This window comes from Varroa destructor, unplaced genomic scaffold (genome assembly GCF_002443255.2).
Source record: "Varroa destructor unplaced genomic scaffold, Vdes_3.0 BEIS01000006.1, whole genome shotgun sequence".
Lineage (NCBI taxonomy): Eukaryota > Metazoa > Arthropoda > Arachnida > Mesostigmata > Varroidae > Varroa > Varroa destructor.
Window position 1 is genome coordinate 1,211,872 of NW_019211459.1, and position 25,883 is coordinate 1,237,754.

Consider the following 25,883-nt stretch of genomic DNA (forward strand, 5'->3'; position numbering starts at 1 on the left):
CTCAGGACGGAGACTAGGCAGCACACATTTAAGAAAACAAAAATAATAATTAATAGTGTGTTCGTGTCCAGCTAGATGCACTGGCCACTCATACCGATCAAACGTCTCGTGTTTATTAGAGTATCTTCATTAATTGTGACCATCTTCGTCGTAAACCCCTTTGAATGGGGTGATCTTAACGCTTTTCTAACAGACTGGTGGATGATGCTGGCCCGATGTAGGTCGTTGTTTCTATGATAGCGCAGCGAGTAACGTCTTCGCCTATTACACTCAGGGACACAGGTCGTCGTCCTAGGTTCGAACTCGGACGCAGGTACACTCTGTTGTGCGCTAGGTGTACGCTGGTTAAAATAAAACCTTATCTGAAAAAACACGGAGAACATTTTGCTTTTTTTTAGACACAGATCATTAGATACTTAGGCTACATAGCAGAACGACTAAAGAATACGAAAATCATAAGCATCAATAACATTTTTTCAGAGAAACACTATTCGCTACATCACGAAAATCCTGCGTTCATATAAACCTCGTATAAACATACATATGCACATTAAAAAATCATAAACAAAATACTCTATTTGAACTCCAAAGATTCGACATTTCCCGGAAAAGAAATTAAGATAAAATCGACAACTGGGAGCAAAATTTAGCAGGAGATTAAAAACGGTTCGTCGTAGTGAGTAGGTTTTTTATACGCGATCTGCGTGTAAATAGTTCAGTAATCTTTATTCTTCGGTGTTCTGTATGTGTTTACTGCAAAATAAGGAAAAAAGTCTGACCCCAGGCGGAACTTCTCTTAATTAAGATTGGATTGATCATATGTCGCCAACCTGTTCTCGTAAAGGTCTATCTGCTTGACTTAGCTAGATATCTGCACGGCATTATAATAGGAGATGATAACAGAGCAATGCGATCAAAATCTCTAAATACGAACTAGTATTAACAGAATCAAGATCTAGTTCCGTGTAGCCATTAGTAACGTTTGGCCATTACGTTGGCCAGCTTCAGCCAGAATAATCATATATGATAAGTAGGCACTGACCTTCAGTGCCTACTCATTTCAGTGCCCATTCAAAAACTTTATGGAACACAAAGTAATTGCTCGCCACGAACCGCTGGCGCCGTATTTCAATTAGTTTGCTTGACCAGCATCGTGCCCCATCTCAGTCACGACGTTGCGTGTCACTGGAGCTGAGTACTATGACACAATCTGCGCTTTCAAAATAAGTCTTTATTATAGTCAATGACTCGTACAACTAGTAAGACAGCTAGCTGATACCTACGAATTTCAAGCTTTATGCAGGTATACCCAGTTAGATACAGCCAGTATGTAAGGCGGGTGTTTGTCCGTCCGTAAAAGCCTATGCGTCGCACTTATCGCGATGCATCCACCCGTTCACGGGATACGCTTTACTCACTCTGAAAGTTATAAAAAGGGAACTTGCTTGCATTATTCCATGCCGTGATCGCAATTGCAAATATTGTTTGCAGTGGTAAGTATTGATAGTGACCGTACGTGTGTGGTCAGTATTGAAGTGTGTGTTCTGCTACTGCAGGAGCAGCAGTAGTAAACGAGATTCCGATCGGTGTGGTCATGGTTTGCGAAGTCGATGCTGGTCCTCTGCTGCACAGCTCTTGTGCACACATGTTCCTCCTGTCCTCTGGCGGGGGAAATGTTCAGGTGAACTGGAGGAGATTAAAACGAAAAGCAACTAACCATCGATGGTGATAAAAGTCATATTAGGAAAAGAAAAAGAAGGGTGACTTTCGTTGGGTTACCGACGCCACCGGAGAAAAAAGTAGTTCGTTGCGAATATTGCCTACACATCGTCTTCATTCAAGCCATTTAAACACCTCATACAAAGCAGAAAATGTAGCACTGAAGATCTCTGAAAATTAGTAAATGGTATAGTCTTTAAGCTGTACATTGACAGTCTCTTGAAAAACGAATCTCTTTGTGCTTGCAATAAATAAACTTAAAGCATCAACTGTCCCGTTAGTAACTGTAAGTTCAACTCGAAATTATTAGGTGCACATCTTCGACTGCCAGCTTTGTCGCAGAACCTGATTTATATTCTGAATACGAATTTGTCGGCCTGATACAAATTTACTGAACTATCGCATTCCCAAGATACTGTGAAATTAAATGAATATGCATTATGTTTAAAAAATCAAGAGGGCTTTGTAATTAAGCTTGCTTATTTTTGACAAAATTGCGGCGCTTTCTAATAATAACAGATGGCTATAAACGTGAGTGTATATTATTTGCATCCAAAAATCGCTCACAAATAGCTTTATGTGGTGTGAATATAAATTTTGTATAATTTACCTAAAACATAACTCCAATCGAAAAATTATAGTGTATTAAAACGTTGCCTTTATCCATTTTTTAACCACCGATAGAGGAGCGCATGCTTCGACTAAACAGTCTGCTCTTAAAGAGCTGACCCAGTGCACTTACAGTGATGCTCGCATTGTCCATAGTTTAACGCTCTATTCCAGCCACTGCCTGGTGATTGCACTCAGTTTCCTGCCACCGTAATCGGCTTGGACGTTCAATTGCCCTGACTACGCAAAACAGATAGCCCCTTCGGGCTTTCTTTTCAATTTTTTCCCCAAAAAATCCCTGCAATATTGGCTAAGTTTAAATTATCGCTGGTCTATAGCTGATCCAAGTACTGAAAAAAAATACAAGAATGACGAATACGTTGTTTGTTAGTAAGGTCCTATAAATTCTGTACGCTAACGCGAGTAACGTCTGTGTTCCTCGTACACGCGTTATGTGTTTATAATACACAAATAAGTTATGAGCATACTCGTAATAACGAGCAAATCGCGCATAGTGCTTCTGTTGCTGGTTCTGTGAACCGGCTCCCTTCAATGATTCCCTTCTCGTTTCGACACGTTGCGCCATGTATCAATATATGTTTCTTGGATAGCACACAATATTCTACTGATTTGAGGATTAATAGCTTCGTATCGAGGGCCATCTATCAGGACACTGCGTAGCTGTGCTAATTCGTACTGAGGATGTCGGATGAATAGTAGTAACATTGAATCTTTTTGGTAAATGCAAAGTGGCCAACGATGACTGGTGCATGCTCAACTGCCTACCCTAGCCTTATAAACCCCACACCTCCCCCCTCACCATTCGCCTCCCGCTGTTGTCTGGGGCCCGACAACTAGCTACAACTAAATGCTATACGTACAGCTGCGACCGATAACTAAGCCCAGATTGAAAAGCCCTGACACCCATCCAGCGATTACCAGAGGTACCGCACAGCAACGTAACTGGTAGCAGCGACAATCCTTGTTGATGGACGGCAATTAACCACCAGGATAAGAGAAGGCAATGTCTTGCAGTATCAACGCCACCGCTCAAGTCGCTGTTCGTTGCTAGACTACCAGCGGCAACTGTTGGCTGTCGCTGGCGCGTCTCAGGATGACCAAAAGCCCCACCTATGTTATGGTGCCTGACTTGGTTAAGCAGGTTCGCCATTGTGCCTGATGTGGCCATGAACTTCTATTGAAGGGAATTGCTCGTACATGTGGTGACGGCATGAGGACTATGTGTGTCACGGCCACAGACAGCCGTAGTGTGGTTGTCATGCAGAGTGCATATTCTTCCTGACTCCTCAGTAGGTCAATCTTTCCTACACCCTTCTGTTTTCGATCTTCGTCCTTTCTCCGACTCTGCTGCTGATGGATCGAGGTATCCGAATGGCGCGCACCAGCCGCTGCCCGCAGGCGACTTGTGACTGGCAAATCAAGAAAGCAGCCAAGGTGGGTGCTGCATTAGGGCGGGCTAGGCGTCGTGTAACTAGACTAGGCTCTATTCCCTATCATTCCCTTCTTCATTTTAACGCCCCATTGCACAAAGTTTGGACGACTTTTGCCTTTCTATCCAACGCCCACTAATGCAGGCAAGACAAAGTTGGCCAACGCTCAAGTTCATGCGAGTACACTAGAAAAGGCCAGTGGATGAAGCCCAAAGACGAGCGGAGATAGCTAAAAGGGTGGACCACAGCACCGCGAAGAGTATCGACACGCGTCAGCCAGTGAGTGCTGGGATCGAGGTACCTGCCTCCAGTCAACGCGACAAACCAGAAAATCCTGCCAAATCCTTCTTTATGAATGTAGGCCAGTTTTTACCATTGCGCAGCTAGTAGTTATTAACATAGGATTCGTGAGAATCAATTAGTAGGAACGAATTAACCAGGACTCGATACCAACCCGCCATATATGTGCTTATTATTCTCTGCGCCACCGCTGTTTCCAGCTCTAGCGACAGTGACCACTGCTGTTAAGGATGAGCATTTCTTAGACGGTTGTCTGATCGGCACAAGACGGTCGGTTAGCGGCGGCCAAGGACCCCGTTGACAATATTCACTTGAACGCACCGTTGTTTCGTCACCCGCGACCTTATTGTCAACATCTATATCAATATCCGTAGATATAAGTATATCGCCGGTGCGTTTTATACAATCTACAACTTGCCCAAATCGATCTCATTCGAAAGCTTGGTACTAAGACTTGCACAAAGACTAACACGTTCTTCCTGCTAGAGTAGGTGCACTGATACCTTCCATCAGACGGGAGCTATAGTTTTTCAATTATTTAAGTTGTCGAATTAGTCATAAAAGTCATTTTACTTCGATTTCGGATGCAACGGTAGTAGTGGTATCGAAAAGCTTTTCTAGTCGCTGGTAACTTACCAGTTAAAGCACTAGTATCGAAAAACTGACAAGGGATTCTCTTCGAGAAATAATTGTGTCGCTGCTGCTGCTATATATAATAAACTATTTATTTCTATCTATATAGATAAATAGAAAATATAATTGTTTATATTTATTCCTATATATCTATTACTTGCCACGACTTCCATCTAACGGATGGCAGCCCCATCGATTGGGGTGCAATATGTTGTTTCACCATCTTCTAAGCGTCGTTTACATAATCTCGCTAAGACAAACAGATGCGGAAGACCGAATGCAGACCTATGAGAATAGGATCGACTCCATTAAATCAATTGCCTATTACGTCCACGGGTATGTTCTATTTTACAGTCTCGAAGAGCGTATATTGTCAACGTCGTTTATAGGAATGGCTACATTGTTTAGTCAAGGAAAAAAGGGTTAGAGTAACACTTATTTAGAGAAAACTATTTAGCTTTTACAACTGACTCTGGTGCTCCTGGTCAGTTCACGCAGCGATTAAATGAGTTGTACCATCTGCTCGCGGATGCCAAACCGATACAACCTCATGTAGACGCCAGGGTAAAGCACCCCAGAGAAACTTCCTTACTTCTGACTGAATAGTGCCACTGTATTCAGTTCTCACTTTACTTATATGTACCTACATTGAGTTCCAATAGACTGACAGAGAGCTAAAAGAGAGCTGAAAAAAACTGAGCAAGTAACTTTTCTAACAACTTGATGTGTGTCGCGCAAGTCGTAGCATGTACGAAATGGTGTATACGAACTAACGATATCAATGATCATAAACGCCAGGCCAGAAAGTTAGCTCATAAGATCATCATTACAGCGAATAAAGTATGCTGAAGCAATTTTTAAACTTATACATACATACACTGAAATAACAATGCAGCATGCGAAACGTATGCGAAGAGATAATATAGAAAAAGAAGCATACGAACAAGATGCCGCGACTGCATGCGATACCTAGTGCAACACAGTTACAGTTGCGTTTCGGCATGATTCGATAACTTCTGATAACTTGATTCCCCTGCTTTAAAATAAATTCAGTTTTGAAACGTGAATTCCCCATATGACGTTGAAATACGTGGGTTTCACGAAAACCATTCCCCAGGTGACAATTTCATCAAAAAAGCCTAGATACTAGTGTATTCAAGGCACATTAGTAAATTAGTGCAGTTAGTGTAGAAGGCGGCGTGCATAGAAAGCAAATTGCGTGCAGATCACAACTTCAGTCTCACTATTCATTGCGGTTATGGTATGCGATATGAACACAAACTCGCAGGCAGCAACATTCCCTGCCGCCACCGCGGTAGCGTGTGACGCTACACGTTTGCGCAAATTGTTACCTAAGTACAGCTGAGCGATGGACACGTGTAAATACAATAACAGAACAAAGAGACGGCGATGACTTCTCACAGAAGCGTGTGAGCATCGTTGCACGTGAACCTACCCTACAGCCTAGGCGAGATCCATAAGCCAGTCCACTGCGAATAGGTAGTGCCATTTGCAACGCTATGTTACGCGATATATCATAGTTGTGAAACACCCTACAGCACCCCCAGCACCTTCCCGTAAGACACAGACAATTTCCCTCCGCTAACGTGTTGATAGAAAGTCTGTACTATTTCTCTATATGTGGGCTGCACGACGACAGTTCTGACCTGCTTCAGGGTGTCAACGCGTTCGAAGACTCGAATGAGACCAGACCAGACCAGACCATACGATGCTATAATGATTTTACCTATCTAAATGTTTCCCCGGCTAACCCCTTGATCGAAATCATCTATCTGGTGTGTATAGGCAGAATTCAATCCTATGGGTTAAAGAATTCATGGAAAACGTGAGGCGTATGTTTCTCATGGTTGTCTTTCTTCCATCGTATCCATAAGGTCACTATACGCTTCTAAACTGTCAGTTAAATTGGTCCTCAATGTAGCTACAAGATTTTCTGTAAAATATGATTCTGTAATGATCTGATATAAATACAATAAATGTTAGTTACATGTGTTTATATAAGGTTTTTCTCGCGAATGGTACATATGTAAAACACGTGTGCGAACATTACAAGTAGGTACCAATAGACGACTTGAGGTATCAGTGTAGTTTAAGTACAACGGCCAACTACACAAAGGTTACTGTGGCAGAAGAAGTCGAACGACCTGAAAATACTACGCCTTAGAATCACCGGTGTTCAGACCACGCCATATGCGTACGGGTGTGCACGTCTGTTTTTGATATCTGCTCTGGTCTGTACTGAAGATATTAACTATCTTTAAACATGTATTCTTCTTTTGCTTCTGCGTGCCATATGATCGTCCTTATCACGTTACATTCTGGTCACCATTGTACAAGTAGAAAACCGCTTATATAGAGATGCAGCGGCCGTTGTCATCGATCGGCTCGTTTCATTTGCCGACACAGCTAATTCTCAAGGACATTTGCCTTGGAGGGGCAGAACGAAAGGGAACAGAGCACTAATAGTATTAAACCAGAATTTGCCTCGTTTAGTCAACATATAGCATTAATATAAGTTATACGCTATTTTTTTTTCGCAACATTTTTCGTCCCTCAAAATTCTGGAATTACCATCTTTTTGTGGCCTTTGTTTCAACTCTAAGGATCAAAATCAAGTAGCACTTAATAATTAAATAGTTATATGTTATTTCTATAGATTAGTATTCTAGTTATCTTTAGAATTCTCATAAGGTCTGTATCAAAGGTGATTATACTAAACCGATTATCTTTTTACCGAACAATGTTTCGGCATCCCCAATTTAAACACATTAATCTATTACAGTGTTACGCCTCTAACTGACATGGATCATAGGACTATATTGTTTCGTGTAGTACTGAAGGGTGCCGATTCCATCGGCTCAAATAGATTCTGAACAAAATTTACTTAAATGAGGTTTTCCTAAAAACACGCTTTTTCCGTGAGAGATTCCGCTTTTTTAATCAAAATATTCCAAATTACATCGCTTGTTTATTGATTCTTTTCCATGTCGTTGCGTTGTCCTATTCCACAAAGCTCACAATGCCCTCTTTAGGCTTAAAATTTTGACGAAATTTAAGCTTCACTTCACTGGGTCCTTTCGCTGCGTAATTTCCGTCCGTTACTCTCATTGTTGTCACTATCATCTTCTGCTGCGTACACCTGCGCCATTGACAAAGTAACTTAAGATTCCATCTCTTTCTACAGTCCGTTCGTTGATCCTCTCTAAATCGTTTGTCAACATCAACAATTTTGGCAGTCGTAAACAGTTACAGGTTCTGGACATACCAATTGACATCTTCAAAACTCATATATATAGCTTACTGTTTTACATTGGGACAAGAGGACATATTTTATACTCGATAACTTTCAGCCTATATTTTAAATAAATTTTGCTGAAGTTTCAAGCTTTGTTCTCACTGGTTTTTCTAATGTTTGTCTTGTCTCAGACCCTTTCCCCACATAAAACCGTCACATTTGAACCAAAAAAAAATTGTACAACAAGAACAGAGAACTACAGCCCAGTGTTCTCCAGCTGACTGTCACAGTGCCACATTATAAAATCAACAAGGCGCCAAATATAGGCTTTTCATTTGGAAAATTAGCTATTTAGTCCCGCCGCCCCCAACATGGTTGCTTAGTTTTTAATTCGCACATATCTATCGCAAATGGCCCGGGATTGGACTATATATAAGATTGGACAGGAAGTCCCCGTGTCTCAAAAAATTGTTTGCACATTTTCTCTCACTTGTTGTACAGCGCCGACAGTTCGAAAGCCCTCTACCTGCTCTATCAGCGGGTTATAACTGTGGCACTACTTCATGGGGGCATTTTAACTCAAATGAACTTCTCTAAAATGGTTGATCCAGGAGGAGGGAAGTGCACCTTCGATACTCTCTATACTTTACGACAGGTCGAGGACAAAGCGCTGCCGTAACAGTCCGATGGGTACGTTTGCTATAACTAAAAAGACTGCTCAAAGATGGTTTGCCCCATTTGAAAACGGTCCCCGAGACTCAAAGGATGCCCTTGCTTTGGCCGGTCATCTAAGTTTTATAAGGACCACCTATCTGAAGATGCCTTTGAATGAAAACGGCCGACAAACAAGTTGGGAATCGGCCGGTAAGGTAGGCTGCAGCCACATAACCGTCATCAACCACCTCAAATCCCTTGTGTTTCTTTTTAAAAACTTGGAACTTATGTACCTTGTGAACTCTCTGAATCCAATAAGCAGTTACGGCTTAGCGCGGAATCTCAGTATCTCGTATCATATTAGGCCTCCCGCGGCCACAATAATCGATTTCTGTAGGGAACTGCTACCGGTGATGAGAAGTGGTATCTGCAGGTTAACATAAACAGAAGATTAGAATGAGTCGCTTCAGGAGAGAAGCTAAGACTTAGTGTCCAATTAAATTTTCATTTGGAAAAATTATTTTGCTTTATATTTGATGGAAATGCAGAGGCCTAATTCACTAGGAATCGCTTCTTGCGAACCAGACAATTAATTGGTTGACACATTCATTTGGTTTAGCTACATTGAGTCAACCATGCTATTTAATACAAAAGACCTGATCAATGAGGCCGGGTCATCCTACTCTATGACAACGCAAAGTCACACGTGGCAAAAATTGTCCACGCTGCCGCCTGAACTTTGAACAGAAGGTTTTGCTGCGCACTACATATTTTCCGGGCCTTGCACCGACGGTTTCTCACTTTTCCGTTCATTGGGCAGTTTAACAAGACATGGTTGGAAAACTTTTTTCATATGAAAGCCGCTACCTCCTGTCGAGAGAACTGACATCGTTTGGTCGAAAAATTAAAGAAAGTAATGACCAATGACGAAAAATACATAACATAATAATAATATATTGCCACAGGAACAGAGAAAAAAGTGCGGAAGCTAATCGAATGTGTAAACCGTTGCAAACTATGCCACTGCGTTTATTTTGATCAAAAGAGTGCTTTTGGTGAAGCAAATTATGGGACCCTACGTGGGAAGATGACTTACTTGGGTAACCACCTAAATGGTTAACAATGGTTTAAATTTCGTGTGAAAATTGAAAAGATTTTGAATTTCCCGCCACTCGCCCTCGCGATCCTTCTCGAGGAAGTTATATTTCCTCTCTACCATACGGAGTTTTTATACTTGATATGAATAAATATATCCTATCTAAACTCAAATGTTACGAATATGGATATGACTTAAAACTCTACTGATCTCAAAGCTATACCTCGCATCCTTTAAAGAGCAGTTGATAGCATGGTACGTTAATGCAGTTTTCTAATAAAAAATGTACAGCATCGCAGAGGGAAGCGTTTAATCTTGATTAAAGAATTGGTCATGTGATTCTCCGTACGGTATCCTGTTCTCGGGACCTTCGCGTATACTAGGCTTCAGTAAATACAAATCTCAACTAATGCAATTACGTGCAGTACTTGTAAACATAATTTTTAGATATTTTCTAGCAAAAAAAAAAGGAGTCTATATTCGTTTATACAATACCGTTGTCTAATCAAAACTTTTACGTTGTTTTGGGATCTGGAAACTACGTCTCATGAAACACAAATTTATGCTTGTGTTTAGAAAATGCGCACGAACACGTTGGAGGCACCTGTAGGGCACGTTTACATTAATTTGTCTCCCATCGTATCGCTGGTTGAAAAGCAAAATGCTCGCTTTCCTTCTTTTTCACTCCACGAGGCAGATCTTACAACCCACTATTTTGACTTTACAGCCATTAATCTTTGTGGCAGAACTACCGTGGCTCCTAAAGCCATTGAGCGTGGCAGATGTGCGGGTGATTTCGTGGACGCAGCGCAGCTGCTTTTCTCCTTAACGAATGATTTGTAGTCAATGTCACAGAATGCTGCTTTTGTGTGCCACACGCCCCCCTTTTTGTAAATGTGTTTTAGATTCAATCAAAAAATACGTTAGTAAGTAATAAACTTTTGCTTTCGAGCATTTTCAGCATCATATATACTCATGTCATTTACAAGCAGTATTTTGTACGTTTTCCTTTTGAAAGCCAGACAATTCTTAATCTGTTAGGGGGACAAAAAGGAAAGGTACGAACAACCAGAAAGAGCAAGACACAGGAAATCGGAGCCTGCCGCAGGAAAAAGAGTTCATTCCTCCGCCATCTGCAAGAGGCATCCCCGTCGTTGTGGTCGGCCGACTGATCTGAGCCCTTTTTCATGAGCTTGACCCGCTGACTGCTCAAGGCCTAGCGGCGATACAATAAGCGCACGAACTTGTTCAATCGTTTCTGCATTAGGTCCTAGTTCTGTTACAGTCGTCACCACGAACGCGACTTTTCTTCTCGATTAGCTACGCCAGCCGTGTCGCTACTGCAAAGCTACCCTAAGAGACGTCTTTTTTTCTAGTTCTTCCTTTTCCTACTGCAATTATTACTATTAGCTGGTGTGGATTCAGCAAACGACTCTGCGTTGTTAGGGGCCAGAACGAATATCCGAAGTTTTATTATTTTCATAGCTCCTAGAGAAATTGTTCTGCCTCCGTCAAACGACATGAAAAACGTATCGATCAAATAAGCGATAATTAGCAATTGCACCAGCCGTATCAGCAGCCATAGGTGGCGACGCCTCCGAACCTACTCTGGCTTCTTCCTAAATCTACCATTTTCTAAGACGTACGTAAGGTTTTCCTTGAAAAACAGTCCCCGAACAGCAGAGCAGACGAAGAGAGCTCCTGGGCCGTCTATTACCGAAGGGGTAAACGAACATACGCGCCATAATGCCAGGCATAGCATTTATTGCAGCCGCCTAGAGCTTGTTGAATGTTCACTGCAAAGTCATAATGACATAGTGTTATACCTGATGGTTGGTTTCCCAAACAATCACCTAAACAAACTGAAACCTCGAAAAGTATTTGAGGTAAAATATTTTTAAACGGACTTCCTAAGGAAGGAAGACATCGAGATAAAAGGGGGAGGCGACAATACTGCGTTAACGCACATAGTTAATAGACCTAGGCGTTACCAGTATTGGCAAACCTATATGTCGGCGAAATGGTAGCGTTTTTCGCTTCTATTGAAGCACAAAAAGTTTGGCCAGCTTTGAACTAAAACTATGTTTTGAGTAAAAGTAATAGAAGCACAACTTTCGGAATACGATCAAAACCGAACAGCGATAAACGATCATACTGTTTAAAAGTTCGAATAGGTCACTCAACCTTCCTATGTCAACCTTCATTCTGCCGCGCCGAACATCCTCCTATCTGTCTTAATGTTATATTAGACATAAAAAACGTGAGACTTAATCTTAATGGTGAAAGAACATCCTGATTAAAGAGGTGGCTTAAAGATTTGAAAAGCCGCCTCCCCCCCCCCCTCTCGCTCCTTTCCCACTCTTCCTTGTTTCCTAAGCACAAGTGATCGAACCTTCCACAACAGAACCCGATACAACTCGAGCACTTTCTGCGGTACATATACCCGTAGAAAATTCGTAGAGAATTCATAGAGAATTATAGGTTGGAGAAAAGAAGAAAATGCATTTTCGACCTTATGATAAAATGACACACAACGAACAACATGAAAACGCACCCAGAAACACTTTTAGGCAAAAGTGCATTTGAAATCGCGATCAAACGAAGCAGCTCGTCCCCAAGCAGGAATTTTATAATTTAGTGGAGTTGTTGTGGAAAAGCTTTATGTCCGTACACATTTATAGGCCTTGCAACTTGTTAGAATACAACGCTCATTGACATACCGAATCTGTTTAAAGACAGAGGCGGTCATCAATTCTACAAGTTTAATCGAACTTCCGTTAATACTCGTTCTTATACCTGCGTTTCCGTTCTCACAGCCGCATCATTTGAAGCTTGAGTGAGTTATTATGCTAGCATTTTAAATTTAGGATTTGCCGACGTGACCCTTCCTGTGTGTAGTTCAATGATGGGAATACGGGAGGAAGGGGCAGCGTTCTGCTCCAGTTCAGCTTCGGCCTCAGTTAGTTTCCATGTGGCGCTTTTATGCGTCAGACACCCATTAGCGTCCGACGTTTAGCGCTGCTTCCCAGTTGGCTGTACCTTACAAAGTATTGGCAAAGCTGCATTTAGAGCATAATAAGTAGTCGCGCCCGTTGGTAAGTCAGCTAATTTAGTCCCTACGAAAACAACGTGCCTGTACGGCGACTGCAAACGGCTGCCAACGGTTGGCATATCCGGAAACGACATACGCACAAGGCGTGGGCGATTCGCTGCAAATACGCTTTAATAATATTACCAGCCGAGACGCGAAGAAAAGTAAGCACTATAGGTACGGCGGTCGTATAATCGCCTCGCAACAGAAGTGCGCGATTAATTTACTTGGCTGGGCTGCCTTATAATTGGTTACACAACTCGCATAAAGATGTACGCCATCAACGTTTTCCGATTCAAGACGAGAGATCCGACTGTGAGTGCTCGTCTAGAAGAGCTCTGCCGCGGCATATGGAACAGAATAGAACGTCTGATTTGGTCGCACAGCACATTGATCGACTGAGCAATGCTCAGTCGATGTAGTGGAAAAGATAAAATTTTGAATTTAATGGCCATTATAGTTTGTTGAAGCGGAATCATTGCTGAGCTTCGTTTACCGGAGAAAGTATTTGAGGCAGCTAGAAGGACACCTGGTGCAGGCTAATGATAAGACGAAGTATACCGTAACAGCGTGCTTGAGTTCCAATAGCGTAGCGAGAGTTACTTGTGTGCTATAGGTCGACAAATGTGGAAAGGAGTCTGTGGTACGTATACACCTTATCATCTACATCAGTATTCTTAGTATGAGATAATAAATCTTCTGTGGCACAAACTCGTGCTCACGAGCAAAATAATAAAACAGAAGAAGTTTGTTCTTCTTCTAGCCACCTGACCTAGTCGCCGTTCAGTAGGGCCACGAATATTTAGAATTCAGGTTTTCGTATTAGCTGACCGTTAAATGTTTTACTACTATATAGAATAAAATAATCATTATTATATTCAACATCTGTAGCTGAAAGCATTTCTTAAATAATTACAAATGTGGATTACAACATAAATTATAACATTTTCCAAAATCTGGAGAAATGTGAAGTACCATCTAGATCGTTAGGGGGTATATTCGAAGTACACAGCTTCGGGCCTATAAGTACGTAAAAAGGAGACTTAGAGGGTCTTGCATGGCTCAGTGACAGAAAAATATTTGTATTTGTTTTCTGAGCCTTGATGTTTGAGACAGTGAGACAATTGTTGAGACAGATGTCGAGATCTATTCAGTATCTATTTCTTTAGCTCTGTAGACATTGTAGTTAGACATACCAGACGTCTCTGCTTTCTTACATTTCAGATCAGTTCGTGAGCAGACAAAATCCGGTGTGGATATGCGTGTCGGAATTCACACAGGTGCCATCCTTGCTGGAGTGCTCGGCCAGCGTCAATGGCAGTTTGACGTCTACTCAAAGGTAAATCAATGAACTACTACCACTGTTTCCATAATCCGTGTGCTCCTTTAAAGCCTAAGTCAAATATACCCATTACTAGTATATTTTCTCAGTACTATATCAGTACGGTAAATTTTTGTCTCCATTATATATATATATATATATATATATGTACAATATAAATAATGGAAACGTGTACTCGAGGTGTAAAAATGTTCCATCCAGCTAGAGGTCGTTATTAAAGGATGCTCCATATGAAAACGTTGTTCTGATGTAGTTTGGCTGGTATTGAAGGCTAAACCGTGCAATTTGTTTTGTCGCGTAGATGAATGGTTTGTGTCCCTTCCTCACGTACTCTTTTGACGTACATATAATATCCAATGTGCTTCGCACCACCTGCTAATAGCTATCGTATATATAAATTTATAGATTATGTCATAACGTAGAAGTGGTTCACCTGGGACGCAACATTCATCAGAAACCTCACTGCTAGGGCTACCCACCTATTTGTATTTGGCCGATGGTAAAAAACTCTCCTTGTCAAGCACGGTGTGAAAATCGCCTGGAAAGCGGCGATTCATCAGACGGTCGGAGAAGTTCCTGCGCCTCCCTCTTTTTCCATGCGAGTGGACTGACACAAACGCATCCTCGTTCCTCTGCATCCTGTCTTACGTCTGCTGTGCATACATCCACGAAATCATTATCATCATCGATATTTTTCAAGCAAAGGGGTCAGGCAGTGCTAATGTATTAGAACCGCATCTCCATACTTAAAGTTTCGCTATCCTCTCAAATGACTTCTAGCTGTACGCACGATTTAAAGCAGCTGGAGCGAGTGAATACGCTAAATCGCAGAACTTATCACTGTTGATTCGTTTCGCTTGTAATTACTCTTACGAAACAATCAAGTTCCTACTTACAATTCCAACAAAAGACATACAGAAAGACTTATCTTCAAGGGTATCAAGTGATCACATAGTTTTCACAGAAACATTACATGTCATGGCGAAAACGCTAAATTATTATTAATGGTCTCTTTAACTTAAAATAATAGAAAACAGTTACAACAATGTCAAGGTCTACTTCCATATTCGTATTCAGCGATAGTCACTACAAAAATTCACTATCTTCTCCACCCTAATAAACCTATTGCTGTTTTCGCGTACAGGCCGAATTAATGAGTTGCTTTCCTTGTGTCCTCTTGTGTCTACTTTAGCAATTAACTTAATCCAAACGTCGACCAGTGTTATCGGTTTTTGACCCTTGGCCAAACCTAAAGTGCCTAGAATGTTTCATAGCTTCCAGTTTTCGAGTCTCCTGAACTGCCTAATACTACTGCTATTAAACAGACACACTTTTGGAATTGTATGCATACGCGAACGAATAGCTCTATCCAAGCGTTTTTATTATTAGTAGAATAGTCGTAGAGAGAGGCTTGCCAGAGAAAGGGGGACTTAAATCATGGCCAGTTCTCCGAGGACAGCGTACGAGGCCTGCAGCAAACCAGTCAAAGATGAAAATATACCTTTTGTTCCTTAGCAAAGTTTATATCGAGAGCAAAGGTGGTGGCTGCGGCAAAGTGCGAAAAAAATGGATGTAAGTGATTGGGTGAGCACTCATAAAATATGTGATGAAAGCCACCGACTTTCAAGGGGTAAGTTGGAGTCACCGTTCCGGACCCGACGGAGCTTATAGGGCCGAAATCCCTGACCCATTGTCTGATAGCAGTTTACTAGGTTTGTTACACACGATCCATTTCTCCCTTGGGCCCCAAAGTGGGTACGTGTTATATAGCTTGCAGGGTTGCTATTCCGAATAGGGGTCGCCTTACTTCGCCATCAAAAAGTTACACACATGGCATTAGTTCAAGGACAGAAAGGAACAGCTTATCCATTATTGTGGAATTACTATAGAGACATATATTATAGCATGAAATATAATGCAACGATAATAACATTGATAATGGTTGTAGTCATAACTATTGTTATCATAATTCATTGACACTTACTACACGAGAGTGGGGTGCGTAAATACCACACCTTGTTCAGCCACGATCCGGAATGCGAGTTCCAAAAAACGGATACATCTTTAGCTCCTATTAACTCTTAGACAAAACAAATAGTTATAACCGTACGCGAAATGTATCCCAGCTCGTATCATTTTGCCGTACCGTGTTGTAGTTCGACGAGGCTAAAAGATGTTGACTCTGTCTTGGTTCTCAGGTAATTTTTAACTATCAAGTTAGGGCACTTTTGCCTGGAACGCTCGATGGTTCAAGGCCAAATGGTAGACAAATGCAATCTTCAATTTAATGGGACCCTGGTCGATTCTCATGTTTTTCGAACTGGCGCGATAAACGAGAAGTGGAAAAATGCTGCCCATACCAAGCGGGAGGGGCATGCGTGGCTACGAGGACGAGCGCACACCTCATGCCACCGAGTGCTCTGGGAGAGTAGGAAGCTATAAGGCAGTCCTGCCACGGGAGGCTCGGCCAAGAAAAGACCTGGCGCCTATTTCCGTAACTGGCCGCTTTGTGTAATACCCACTGTATACGTACAATCTTCAACTGTTACGTCCTATTGCCAGATGCTTATTTCTCTCTTGATAATCTCTGCTGGTGAGAGCATCGGAGTTATGATATCTTGCCGGTAATATATTTTTCCGTCTAATCTGATGAGCCCATGGCTTAGAGCTTCGCGATAGATTAATCGCAGCTGAACCTATTTTTTATTGGAGAAATTTTTATATTGGGGACTCATGCGCAGGGTTGAAATAGCACCAGTACTCCTCTTTGAGCTTTGTTGCTCTATCCTAATAAAATCTACGCAGGTTGGGCTTTCAATAGTAACCTAGCTTCGATGACCATATCTACAAGAAATTATAAACAAGAGATTTATAAGCAACCCGTTCGTGTTTGGTATTCGTGAGCCTTATAACTTGGAAATATAATATCCAGGCTAGCAGCAAACAATGCAAGGAAATGCGTTAGCCTTAAAAACATCTTAAAAAAAATAACTGAGTTGTTCACTGAAAAAGATTACTGAGTTGATAGCTTGTTTGTAAATCAATGTGTGAAATGCGTTCAAACAAGCAATTGACTATAATAATTGATACTAGCAGGATGTTTAGCAGGACCGTTTCACCAAAAGGTGTCGCTTTTCATTCCAGGACGTCGTACTGGCTAATAAAATGGAATCGGGCGGTTTACCGGGGCGGGTTCACATTTCCGAGGTAAGTAAATAAATAAAGCGTTAGAAGTCATAGAACCATGTTTTTTCTGACGAGAAAAGCACTTATCGCCACTTCTTAACAAGGTCACTTATTTTAATTAATTTTGGATATTCATAAAAGCTGAATGCTTTATTTTTTTTTGAACGCATATCGATTTTGAGCTTTATTTAAAACTAAACGTCATCTTGTATGTCCTAAAATCCAACTTCCCATTGAATATTCGTTATTAATATTTACTAAAAAGCCGTAACTTTGGCCACGCACAGCCACGTACCTATCATTCAAATCGTTCTTTGGCAGTTACTCGTGTACTGCCAAATGGTTCTACAAAAATTTACACTACTTATAATTACTTACGTACGTAAATGTGTTAAAAAGGCTTTACACCCGCTGCTGCCACTAAGCACTGCTTTGAGCGTGAAAGAGATCGTGCGCGCGTGCCGGCCCGCATGTGGACCGTGATTTTTATCACGGATTTTTAAGTTCACGCACTCCCGGTATCGTTCCACTGCCAAGGGAATTAGGTGAATTATACTGGACGTCACCTGGTAGAATCGACGTATTTTTGAACGAACGCAGCAGTTGGAGAATAAGAACCTTAATTCTCAAACGTAGCAACGAGTTAGGATTTCTAAAAGGAAAGAAACTGCCAAATGACCACAGGCCTTCGCATACATGTGATCTATGTAGCAGGACCTTCAATTGACAATGTACTTTTATTTATATTCGACAGGCAACTCTCAAGTTCCTGCATGATGAATTCGAGGTGACGAATGCGGATGGGGCTTCCCGAGAGGAAGCTATCCGTCTGGCCGGTATAAAAACTTTTTTCATCGTGAAAGTGATTAAACCGGTAAGTATCACGAAGGATGCGACTGGTTCTTGGGGTTATTCTCTGTGCCACGGCACTGATAAACGATGACGCCTTCTAAATGGTAGAGCATACATGAAAGAGAAATGACGCACGGAACACAACATACTAAACGCAGGAAATTACAGCATCTACCTAGAGCGAGTGTCAACTCGAGACGATCCTTATACGTTTTGTTACCAAAAGCAAATTACTGGAAACTATCATCGCAAATAAGTATTGCCTATTTATTGAGTCCAGGATTGCGGTAAGTACAATGGGGGAACTTCACGCCGTACAAGTTACTTTACAGAAGCATATACCTGCTGATTTTAGAGGAAAGAAACAACTGTACTGAAGAAAAGCGTTGGGGACTGCCTATCAATCAACATCTTTTCCTGCTTGCGACGTTTACATTCGACAACTTGGTCACCCGAGAACTTTCGAATGATCCTAAAGAAGTATTTGCCTCTTAACATTTTTGTCTGCAACAGATTGCGAGTGTCAGCACATATGTATATATACTGTTTTACATACTATTCATACACATTTATTATCATTTTTATATGACTATCCATATCAATACACAAATGTCTCATTTGCTATTTACTTATACTAGATATGACGATATTAATTGGTTGGTTTATTCAAAATCTAGTCCCATACACAATTACTTTCTTCTTCCCAGTACGTGCGTAACTTTGTCCAACGAATCCATTGCTTTTGGTTGTTATAGTATCCTGAAGGAACACTTGATAATCCAGCGCTGACGGACAGAGGTGGTGATCATGGTACCACAAAATCCGATGTAAGTACAAACGTGGTACCAATGGAGGCGTCAACTGGCGGGGGCGCTGAGTATCGAACTCGCCTTCAAAGCGAGCTTCTAGCGCGTGATACAGGAGCGCAACTGGCGCGGTCAGTGCACCCATTGACATTGGCGTTCCGTGACACCGATCTCGAGCGCCAATATACGACGGTCAACGATTCGTCGAATTGCGTCAGTCTAGCTGCTTTTCCACTTGTAACACTTTGCAATGGAATTGTCTTCCTCATCTTATTTGACAAGTAAGTCCATCATCACACCTCAGATACAACATACATTCACATAGTTTGTGGGAAAAATATAGCGTTCGCATAAGAATGTATGCAAACTTGCATAGCGAAACCGAGAATTATTTACTCTCTCTCTCTCCATCTCTCTCTATATATACATAGGACAATCGTTCGTCCATAAACTAACATGATGGCTTCAATTTGTTTTGATTCGTGACCAATGACGCAGCTCTCCCGTATCCTATACATTGTATGCGGGTGGGCTTGTCGTTCTAACCGTACTTACAGGTCTCTGCGTCACCCCGCTCTTAGTCAAATCGGCGCCGAAGACCGTCACGGCGATGTCATCCGCTGTCCGAGCGAAATCGTCGGCACGATTCGTCATCGTGCTGGTCATTGTACTTCTCTGGACGGTTTTACATGTTGCAACAATAGTATGTAATAATGCTTTTCACTGACTTGCAGAAGAAAGAATACATAGTTGTACAGACACGTTTCAGTGTACCGGACATACCAGATTTTTTCCATTTGTTTTTCGCTATATCAGAGCTAAGTAATAGTGTCAGAAAGTAATATAGACATCAATAGCTTAATTCAACAAAGTGGATGCGTCATAATATGTTGATTTTTGTTATATACGAACAGAGTTATTTCATGTTAAAGAAAGAGGAACCTCTTATTTTCAACTTGACCCAATGTGGATGGGAGAAAAACGATACTGCTCGCGTTAAATTTACCCATGATCCAATCGGGTTAATGTTACGATTGCCTATTACAGGTAATAGCTGGCTGTCAAACAAACTCACCGGACATGGACATGTCTACACCATCGGGCGGAAACAGCAGCCCTAAGCCAACAGAAGCCGCATGGCAGTCTCCAGTAGTGCGATTTCCAGCTTACGCGACGCAGATGGTTATTACTGGCTTAGCGGCCGTTACCCTCCTCACACACGTGAGCTACCTCGTCAAATTGCTGCTTGTATCAGCAATTGTATTAGCCCAGTGTCTACTGAACCTGACTTCGCTGAGCGCATCATTCGAGGCATTTGACAATCGCGCGTATGGCTCAAACAGCGCGCTGCTTTCAATGTCGTCGAATGCCGCTGGTGGAATCACAGTACCGCCAGACAGTTTGGGTTTTACAACATCTGAGGCAAATGAGGGCAGTACAGGCGCTTTTGACATAGCTATTGGACATGGTGGCCTCCTGTCCGTGTATCTGGTGGCGGTCGGTGTTTCTTTGGTCATCTGTTGCCGCCAGCTGGAGTACACGACACGACGCCTTTTCCTCTGGAGACGTGAGGTGGACACGCAGAAGCAGCGCGTGGCTGACATGCGACAAAAAAACGAAGCGCTAATCTACAATATCCTACCGCCTCACGTCGCTAAACATTTCCTCGGGACACGCAAAGCTGATGAGGAACTCTATTCGAAAAGTTATGAAGCCGTCGGCGTTCTATTTGCAGCAATGCCGAACTTCAGTGATTTTTATACAGAAGATGATGTCAACAATCAGGGCCTAGAATGTCTACGATTCCTTAATGAGGTTATTAGCGATTTCGATGCCCTGCTAGAACAGCCGCGCTTCCGTGGCATCTACAAAATTAAGACAATTGGTTCGACATATATGGCGGCCAGTGGGTTGTACGGCTCGGATGAGGGTGCTGAGACCGGATGGGAACACCTAGCCCGCCTCACCGAGTTTGCACTTGCTCTCAAAGACACATTGAATACAATTAACAAGGAAAGTTTCAACAACTTCGTTCTTAAGATGGGTATTAACCAAGGGCCGATTACAGCCGGTGTCATTGGTGCTAGGAAGCCCCACTTCGACATATGGGGTAACACCGTCAACGTCGCATCCCGTATGGAATCGACAGGCAAAGCCGGCTATATCCAAGTTGTCAAAGAAACAAAGGCGATCCTTGAGACGTTTGGCTTCGAGTTTGAGCAGCGAGGTCTGGTTACAGTCAAAGGCAAAGGCCAGCTTATGACGTACTACCTCATAGGGCGTAATAGCGCAAAAGCTACGGCTAAGAGCTAAGGAGATCACAGAGTTTTCCTATTCACCAGCTCCCATAACATGAGACAGATTAAATCCTATAACAAAATAACAGATGGCGCATATTCAACTAACATGAGCGGAGCATTGCCATTTTATGAGAATCCCCTACGATGGGCAGCGTGTCGCGCAGACGTCGAAGCCGCTCTCAACCGTTATAACTCTTTAAACTTGTATCGTTCCACTTATCCTAATACAATAATTCTGCATCTTCAAATAAGTACTGTAAGATGGGATGTTGTAAATGAATGCGCAGGTTCTGTTTACGGATCAAATGTATTCTAACCTTCAATTTCAATACCAAGTCAATGAGGCGTAAGAAGAATACATACTTCTGCGTTAACGCTCTAAGGTAAAGACAGCATTCCGTATGCTGATATCCGCATGCTAGTGTAATCGTTGGCCATCTTTTGTTGCCGCACGTATAGAGGCTTCTACAGTAAGGGAATCTTCTAACTTTAAGCCATTTTCAAATAGCTAACCAATCTGTTTCGCATAACAATCGGGGGGATCGTACGCAACCACCGCATGGTCAACGGCACAAGCCGCGTTAATGTCTAATCATTGCTCTGAAGAAAGTGAACTGCGATTCCCCCTAAATTTAACACGTAACCGAAGATTTGCATGATATATCCTAACTAGGTTGCTGAAGCACAATGAGTAGGCAATATTCTTTGTTTTCGTCTGCTAGCCGACAGACGACGCTCATATTATCCTCTGATAGACTTTTACATAATGCAAACAACCGCAAATTAATAGTAATTTGCAAACGACGTGGACAATATTGTTTTAGGTAGCACCTGTCACTAAGTGTTTAACGAAGAAAAAACCAAATTTAACATCTACAATGATGCAGGGTAGGCATTAAGAGGAGCCCCTGCCTGTTTTACCATTAGTGTAATAGAAAACCGCAAAATCCACCTAGGCAAATATTAAAATAGAAGGCATTTTCAGTTTAGTTTTGTCTATTTGCGAGCTGAGACAAAATAGATACAATATAGGTAAAGGGGCAGAGTACGAATTTTCGTTGGGAAGTTGCAATATGACCGATGGCTTGCCGTTCTCCCCGTATTGGCTCGCAATACAACATAACAATATAATAACAATAACATAACGAAAAAACGATACGTTAATAAATCTAAACGGTCGTAACGATGGTGGAAAGGCAGGCTGAAGTGGCGAACCATTGTGGCTGCTATTAGATCATCCGATACATTTTACCCATGGGCCGCTGAAAAGAAATTATGCTGTTTGGTAAAAAAGAAAAAAAAAAGACTTGTTTCGTGGTACTTCCACGATATCCAGATCGTTACTTGCTCTTGACGGGCTAGACTGCGAAAGAAGTTGGTTGCGTAATGTCCGTCGTCATTGAAAGGATATATAGGTAGACTGGTGTTTTTCATAGGCTAGTCTGGGCTTTATTTCGGAGACAACAATTAAACATCGTCGTGAAAATTTCGACGGTAAAAACAGAATGACACAAGAAGCTAAACAGTAGGCCCCGAACACACATAAACAGACGTTCCTGAAGTAGGGGAAATATTGTGTCCTTTTTGTCCTCCCTCACAAGCCTTGAATGTGATTGTATTATACAGGAGTAACAACAGAAATGACGACGAAGATTATAACGATAACATACTGCATAATGCTAATCTAATAAGGATTACGAAAAAAATGAATACAGATATCACAAATGCAATGCTTCTCTTTCTAAAACGAGCAGGAGGTCTATAAATTTAGCGAAACAGTATCAACTGACTCACTCGGTTAGGAAGTGGCACGATGAATGGGAATTTAGGTTAAATACTACCAAGTTCGTCCAACCCTGTCTAGGCGTCCGCCAGCAAGAGATTACGCCCGCTGGACACAACAAGATATAAGGACACAGCTGTCTATAAATACGTTACTGAAATTGTTGAAGGAAATGACCATGATTACATATTCCGAGAGCAATCCAAGAGGCTGAATTGCCAATAGCGATAAATATGATAGATACTAATGAAAATGATAGGCATAATAATGATGTTAAGAAGCAAATGAGTACCAATGAAGATACGTATGAAGCAAACATAGACGAATGATACACCCACAGTCACGGTACATATATAAGCATATGATACAGTAGAGTAGACATATAGCTGTGAAAAGATTTCGAAGCTGGACAGGCACATGAGCCCAGCGTCCGCACCCAGTGCTAAAACCGGGTCGATATATATGTAATCCAACCAAATGCGACTAATGGTCACTGTAAACGGGTCTTGACCTGTGGGCATAGGTATGTGTAGAACGTAATAGCGTCAAAACAATATACCTATATGAAACATACGACCGATGGACGCAGCGATATTTATAACATGCATAGGTACGGCATAAATACTGTTGAGTAAGCAGAAAAATAGGGCCTCTCCATGGAACCGTTGTAATACATATGTATCGTTCAAGCGGATGTCAAAAGGCCATGAACAATAGTGTCACCCCTTTCACACGGCACGCTTATAATGTTCCCGTAAGAAAAGAAATTGAGAAAACTAGAGCAGAAATAAGATTCATGATAATAAGACGAATACCGTTGTAGTAACAATAATTATCTTAAAATGATTCAACATTGCTATTAGTGACAGGAAGTTTTAAAGATAGCCAAAAAATACTCAATACTTCGAGCCGTATCCGAGCAGATCATCACCACGTAATAACGATTATAATAAATTGGCGAAAAGATAAAATAGTACATGGTAGATCGGAAAGTTCGAGCTTATGCAAAAGGTACGTATACAGGATTGAACAAAGCCAGAAGGGACTGATGGTGATGATTGTGTTGGGGTCGTTTCCGCCTCTGCGGCTCACGCATGACTTCGTTTTAGATAGTAGACGTATGACGCACTGATGCAGACGCACTAGACAAGCCGTTGACTATCGGAATACTCGACGCTGCGATATGTCGTCTTTTAGTGCAATTAGGCCATTGGAATACTGACGACCTACTAGTAGTTTCAGTGGGAAGCAACGATTCTATATCTCTGTAGACAGCTATTGTTGGTAACAACTCGCAGCACCGAGGATAGAATAACATTTATAATTACTGTGACGATCGATTATAATTATAGCTATCCAAAGTCAATTAGGAGGCCCATCCATCAAATGGCCCTTTCCGAAGGCGTTCGTAACCTCGCGTGGTGTGATTGGGCGCACAACACTGCTTTATCGGAGCTCCATGGGAGCGATAACGACAAACATAACAGCAGACGTATTATCGACGCTTGACGTAATCGCCGTTTAACGCAAGCATAGACACTTCGTCAGGAACATTTCGGGAAGCACCGACAAGATATAGCCACGCTGAGAATTAGAGCGGGTTCAATTGTCTATCATGAAGACTATACGAGTTAACTTGACACGCATTTGCCACTCGATGTTATCCGTACCCATATATTAATTAGTTAGCATCATCTTCTCGTTCGCAAGAGAAGAAGCAAGGACGAAATTCTTGAAAATTGTCTAGCTCCCTTAATTAGACCTATTCAGACTTGACTTGACGTTTGCTCTATGTCATGTATGAACAGACTGTTCATATACGTAATTAGTCTTGTTCACAATAATCGTCATAAAAAAATATAAACAAAAATAATTGATGATTAGTGCCGTTACAATTACACCGTTCAATTAACAGAGCATTCAGTCACGCCATACAGCCTGTAAATACCCTGTAAAATACTTTAAGCAAAAACAGAGACGCAACGCCACCACGACGACAAAAATGAGCAAGAGACAAATAAACTTGGTTGTTATGTTAACCCTTAAAGATGTAATAACGTTGTCATTTGGGAACACTGAAAAAACAAAGAGCCAAAACTTTATCTCAGTGGAAGCCATGTTATATTTAGTTAACGCCCGTTTCAGGTTCAGCTACATCTGCGACATTTTACTGAATTCAATTAAATCTGCAATGATCTGTTCGATGTAGGCAGTCACGGTGCTATTTTTCGCGTACTAACCATCCAGTGTCATCGGCTACCGTTTTGCTGGCATCAAGCAATTAACGGCCAGCTGCTACACTGACGTATAAAGTTCCGGTTCGATAATTAGGTTACGGCAGGCTCCGAATTGAAGGGAAAACTTATTTGAAGTCGAGAAAAACCTTTGAATGTTTCGGCAGTACGCAAAACCACGAGTGTTCGCCTCTTAAAACACGTTCTTTATCATTATGAGTCACTGTAATACCGCTGCCGGCTAGAAAAGCTTTGGCCCGATTCATTAAGATAGAAGGCGACAGATCTCTTTATCAATAGCATTTGCTCTATTGCCATTGACTATCGTGTCGATAAAAATAACCTTAGCGAACATATTTTTATTTTTGTATGGACAACATGGAATATGATTGTATCATGAGGCAGGGTTAAGTGCTTGTCTGAAGTCTGTAAGACAAGCAGCAGACAAGGAACAGGTTGTACGACAGTTACTCTAATAGTTAAGGATATAAATATTAGCCTGTATCAACATAATTTCTTCCGATAACTTTAAAACGATCCGTCTAGATGACGCTGCAAACATCCGCGCGCG

General features: G+C 41.7%; 1 protein-coding gene across 1 annotated transcript in view; it reads left to right on the forward strand.

Moving 5' to 3' along the window:
• Positions 1 to 25,125, forward strand: part of LOC111252385 (adenylate cyclase type 3-like) — a 169,191-nt gene extending 144,066 nt beyond the window's left edge. The window contains exons 3-8 of the mRNA XM_022810190.2: positions 14,034 to 14,148; positions 17,296 to 17,358; positions 18,092 to 18,211; positions 18,945 to 19,276; positions 19,494 to 19,698; positions 20,043 to 25,125. Of these exons, the coding sequence (XP_022665925.1) occupies positions 14,034 to 14,148; positions 17,296 to 17,358; positions 18,092 to 18,211; positions 18,945 to 19,276; positions 19,494 to 19,698; positions 20,043 to 21,308 (2,101 nt within the window). The 3' untranslated portion in view covers positions 21,309 to 25,125. The remainder of the gene's footprint in view (positions 1 to 14,033; positions 14,149 to 17,295; positions 17,359 to 18,091; positions 18,212 to 18,944; positions 19,277 to 19,493; positions 19,699 to 20,042) is intronic.
• Positions 25,126 to 25,883: the final 758 nt, after the last annotated feature.